The sequence below is a fragment of the Pteropus vampyrus genome, unplaced genomic scaffold, assembly GCF_000151845.1.
Source record: "Pteropus vampyrus isolate Shadow unplaced genomic scaffold, Pvam_2.0 Scaffold624, whole genome shotgun sequence".
NCBI lineage: Eukaryota > Metazoa > Chordata > Mammalia > Chiroptera > Pteropodidae > Pteropus > Pteropus vampyrus.
This window is the reverse complement of record NW_011889405.1, coordinates 139,897-144,839: the sequence shown is the minus strand read 5'-3', so window position 1 is coordinate 144,839 and position 4,943 is coordinate 139,897. Positions and strand designations below refer to the sequence as shown.

At 66.8% G+C, this 4,943-nt stretch overlaps 1 protein-coding gene across 3 annotated transcripts in view; it reads right to left on the bottom strand.

The window, feature by feature from the left end:
- The window catches only part of IGHMBP2 (immunoglobulin mu binding protein 2), a 30,637-nt gene that overhangs the window by 13,566 nt on the left and 12,128 nt on the right, over nt 1-4,943 (bottom strand). For 2 of the 3 annotated variants that reach the window (XM_011384787.2, XM_011384788.2), the window contains exons 9-13: nt 4,246-4,428; nt 3,885-4,003; nt 3,285-3,379; nt 2,271-2,394; nt 668-1,373 (exon numbers count right to left, since the gene is read on the bottom strand). In XM_011384787.2, coding sequence (XP_011383089.1) covers nt 668-1,373; nt 2,271-2,394; nt 3,285-3,379; nt 3,885-4,003; nt 4,246-4,428 — 1,227 coding nt within the window. Of the gene's footprint in view, nt 1-536; nt 1,374-2,270; nt 2,395-3,284; nt 3,380-3,884; nt 4,004-4,245; nt 4,429-4,943 lie in introns of all 3 variants that reach the window. The other variant, XM_023525779.1, reaches the window with a different exon arrangement.

The following is a 4,943-nucleotide window of genomic DNA, read 5'->3' as shown; positions in this document are numbered from 1 at the left end:
GGGCGGCTGCTCCCGGAGCCGCGAATGATGCCTGTGCGGCTCTGCCCACGCGTGTTCACGGACAGAGGGCAACGTGGCCGCTCCGTGGTCTTGCCGAGGGAAACGGCTCACCCCAAAGTCCCCAGAAAATGCAGGCTGGGACCGCCAGGTCCTCGAGCTGTGTGGGGGACCCCGTCACAGAGCAGGAGAGGAGGACAGAGTGCAGGGCCCCGCGTGGCTCCCCAGAGGACGGCCAGCACCACGCAGGACGCAACGGTGGAGCGCGTCCTGGTCTGAGCCGGAGGGAGCACGGCTGCCACAGCCGAGGTCTGTGACCGTCCCTCCCGTCCCCGGAGGCCCCTCCAGGCCCTCGGGACTGCAGGGTCACGGTGACCAGCCACCGCCCTCAGGGGCTCAGTCTCAGCATCTAACCCTGAGGCGCAAGCCGTGGCGGCGGGAAGATGGCCTCGCTCCCGGGCGGCAGGCGGGTTCCAAGCGGCTCCGACGCCAGGTCAGGGGCCACTAAGCCAGCCCCCCTCACACTCGGCCCGACCTACCTTTCGCTTCTTTCTTCTTCTTCTTTCCCGGCAGCTTCCGCAGCCCCGAGCCCTGGGCTGGCCGCTCCTGGCCGCCCCGTGCCTGCGGCGGCCTCTCCAGGGGCTGCGGCCTCTCCAGAGAGCGCAGCGCCCTCGGGTCCAGCTGGCCCCGGCCGCTTTGCCCGCTGACGGGGTGCTCCGTCTGCGCGGGGCTGGGGGGCTCGGGCTGGGGGCGGGCTTGGCCCGCGGCGCCTGTGGGAGGCGGCGTGCCAGGCGGGGTCCTCTTGCTCACCGTGATGTACCTTGCCCTGCCCTCCCCGGCACTGCTGTGTCTCAGCCCGTGCTCCTCGGCGAGCTGGTGGACGCGCATCCTGTCGTGCGAGTTCAGGGAGGCAGGAAACTCCAGCTGCGTCTGCTCACTCGCCACGAACTCTGCTATCACCGCCCGGAGGTGGTCTGCGCCGTCTCTGTCCTGTGCCCCGTCTGCGCTGCCCCCACCAAGGCTGGGCCGCAAACGGGCCTCAGAGCCCAAGGGCTTCCCGTGCGCCGTCCTCCGGGCCAGCCTGGCAGCGGCTCTGGCCGCCCCGGCTCCCTCCTGCGGCCCGCCTCCGGGCTTCCTGGCAGGCGCGGAAGAGCCCGGACCCTGGGAACCCCCATGGGAATAGTTCTCGGGGACGATGCCGTCAAGGTACTCGAAGGCCGAGCGCACTTCCGCGTGCTCTGTGAAGTAGGCCACCAGGGTCTGCAGGAAGGCGTGGTTGCTGACGGTGCGAGAATCGCAGACCAGAGCCACGTGACGCCGAGCGCGCGTGACGGCCACGTTGATCCTCCGGTCCTCGGCAAGGAAGCCGACTTCGCCTAACGACGAGGCAGGAAAGCGCAGAGGGGCAGATCTGAGGCAAGGAGCAGGAAGCCAGCCCCCCGCCCTGATCAGCGACGATCAAGAAGGGTCAGCTCCGCCATCGCCCTCCTGCCCCACCCGCCATCGCCCCCGGCACCGCCTGACTCCCTGCTCTGGGGCACCGTGGTGACGCCGAGGCTGCTCAGACACCTGCTGGCTTCCCACTGCTTCTCGGTGCGGTCCCACGGACCCCGACTTGGGTTTGGGAAGCTGGCAGGCTGCTGCCCCTTTCCAGTAAGTACGAACCCCACCCTCAGGCCAGCCCCGGAGACAGCCCGGGAGACGTGAATGTGGCTGCAGCTGACACGCAGGGAGAGCACAGGGACGGCCCAGCCTCTTCCTCTTCCTCCCACAGGTCACCTCCCTCCTTACCCATTCTCAACCTTCCACCGGAAACGCTTTACAAAGCCCCTTAACTAAGAACTGTTTGTGTACAATTGTCTTACCCAGTGGAACACCCACAAGCCCCATGGCACAGAAACCACGCCCTGAGGCCAGAGACGAGCCCTAGGCTTGGAGGGCCCCACCTGCTGTGGGGGTCCAGGCTGCCTGGCCCCCTCGCTCCCAGCCCACCACCAACCCCCCCAAAAGCTCACACGTGTGCCTCTAAGTCTCCACACCGTTCCCTGTGCCGGGAACGCCTTCCCCAGGCCGCTGATGTTGGCGACACCCCGAGCGGGTTCCTACACGGCCCCATCACACCTCACCCACTGTCCCTTTCGCTCGTGGTCGGCTCACGGAGGACGGAGCCAGTGCCCCATGGCCACGCTCCCAGTAACCAGCACGGCCACCAGCATGAATCCAGCCCGCTCCCTGAATAACTAATGGGCTCTTAGACCTGGCAGCACCCATACCTTTCCTGTTGGATCTGACGAAGGACAGCACCACGGCCTCCTTCTCACGTCCCTGGAAGCCATCGACCGACTTGATTTCCAGCTCGGGGTGCTTGTGAGAGAGGCTCTGTCTCAGCAGGTCCACCTGAAACACCGAGCAAGGCCATGGCCTCAGCACTAGCCGGGCGGCTATGACACCTGCTTTGACTCAGTGGGGGCCTCAGGCTGCAGAACCCCCAGGAACCCCGGGTAGCCCCCCAGAAGCCTCACAGGGAACACGACAGGCCCCTCGACAAACGTGACCCCCACAGCGCCTGACAGCCCTGTGTGGGGCCTGCAGACCAGGGCGGGGCGGCAGCCAGTCTGCGGACCACCACCCCTTAAAGCAGGGGGGTTTTTCCCACGGAAGGAGCCGGGCCTTGTCGTGAGCACAAGGACGCTGACGGAAAACGTGAGAAACGGAAGCGAAGGAGCGGTCATCTGTGGCCACCTCCCCCTCCTCCGGGGACAGCTGGCGCCGGATCTGCCTTCAGGAAGCTGCCCACACCCACACTCCGTGCGACGGTGTCACGGTGTTCCACGAAGCCGAGCCCGCCTGGCCCCAGAGATGGGCGAGGGCCCCAGGTCCCTGCCACGGCGACTGGCTCAGGGATGGGGACAGCCTGAGCCGGACCAGTAGGAGTCAGAGCTGAGATCCTTGTGGAAGACGCCGTAAATGACCGGCTGCCCCCTGGGGCTGCCTGTGTAAGGACAATGTCGGCCTGAGGTTGCCAGGGCCACCAGAAAAGCTGGCCTGAGAACGAAGCCAGCACAGGGAGGCCAGCGGACACCTGGGGCGGGGGTGTGGCCGAGCAAGGGAGACGGGTGGACAGACGGCTCTGGCTGAGATCATCAGAGCCCAGGGTCCCGTCATGATGCGGTCAGCCCCACCCTGGAGTCACTGGGCAGAAGCAGCAATGAAATCGCCCCGGCCCTTTCAGCCCCGTCGGGGTGGCTGAGTCCCAGCGACACACACGGAGACAGAGGCTCTCGCACCTGGAGGTTGTACGGCGAGATGACAGCAATGTCACTTGCCCGGACACCGGCATCCACCAGGGCCTGAATGTGCAGACCGACGAGGCGCACTTCACCTGGAGGGACGCAAACCGGGGACGCCGCGCTGACCGCCAGCACCCACACCTGTCATTTCAGACACTTCTGTCTACCGGGCCATGCCGATGTCACACGGCCTGAGGCGGCATCCTGGGAGCCCGTAACCTGAGCCAAGGGCCACCAGATTCAGCAGCCAGCGCAGGGCGGCTGGCCAGAGCAGTACACAGGCGCTGGGCCGCAGGGGGGCCGCGGTGTGAGCAGGGCCGAGCAGACTGGTGCTGTTGGCTGGGCAAGGACCTCCTCCTGAGGCCACGCCAGGCAGCACTGGGCCACTCTGCTCGGGACCCAGAGCCCTGCCCCGGCCACCGCGCTCTCCCTGAGCATCGGGGACCTTGAGACCCCGGCTCAGAACCTCCCACAGCTCCTCAGCGCCGGGCTTCACCTGCCACGCAGCTCGACTCCGCGCCAAAGCTGGCAACTTGGAGGGACCTGTTCGTTTCAAGAGGGCCACTGGGCAAGAAACGCTGGCCCCCGCAAGCTCACCAGGGTTCCCTTTGGACTGGTCACCGTCCCCCTCCTGTTCCAACAGCCCGCAGCCGGCCGTGTCCACGAGCAGCAGGGGGATGCCCGTCTCCTCCGTGGCGGCCACTCCCGGGAGGTCCCTGCACAAAGGCAGAGACCCACGTGAGGCCCTGGAGACAGAGCCCGCGTCTCCCTACCTCCCGCAGGAAAGCGGGCACCCAGCCACGGGCAACACAGACTGCAGCCCCCCAACCCTGGCTCTCCGGGGCAAGGCCATTCTCCCTTCCAGAACCCGGGCTTAGAGACGACTGTCTCTCGCATCTCTCAGTGACACGGGCTCAGTGGGCACAGAGGGACCCAGCAGGGGAGGCCGGTCACTCACCGCAGGAGGTGCCCTGCCACGGAGGGGTGCGCCGTGAGCTGCCCGTGGTACAGGGCCTCCGAGGCCCACTGCATGATGGCCTGGTGCATGCGATACTGCACCGTCAGCGTCCGCACCGCGCCCGCGCCGTGCGCCTCGGCCAGGCGCTCCATCAGGCTGAGCGACAGTCCCGCCAGCGCAGCCCTGCACCCAAGACAACGACGGCCTATGTCCCCACGTCCGGCGTGGGACCGGGAGCCAGAGGAAAGCCGCCCTCAAACCTCAGGACCCGACTGGCCCCCCCGTTCTGAGCTGAAGTTAAGGGAGTGGCCGACTGAATAACAGCCACCAAAACTGCCCGCGTCCTAATCCTGAGGCCTGCGAGCACATGACAAAAGGGACTGGGCAGATGGGACGAAGTGAAGGGTCTGACATGGGGAGCTGGTCCTGGATGACCACGGTGCTCGCTCACAAGGTGGAGGCACAGGGCTGGAGCAGGGGACGGGGCCGGAGAAGCGCGGGGGGGCGGTGGGGGCACAGGTTAAGGAAGCTGGAAGAGGCAGGCGGGGCCTGTCCCTGGAGCCTGCAGGGGGGACGTGGCCTTCCCCACACCGTGACCACTGCCCACTGAAACGGACTCTGGGCGTGTGACTTAAGGACTGTACGGTAACAGATCTGCAGTGTTCAAGCCTGTGGCACTTTGTCACAGCAACGGCAAG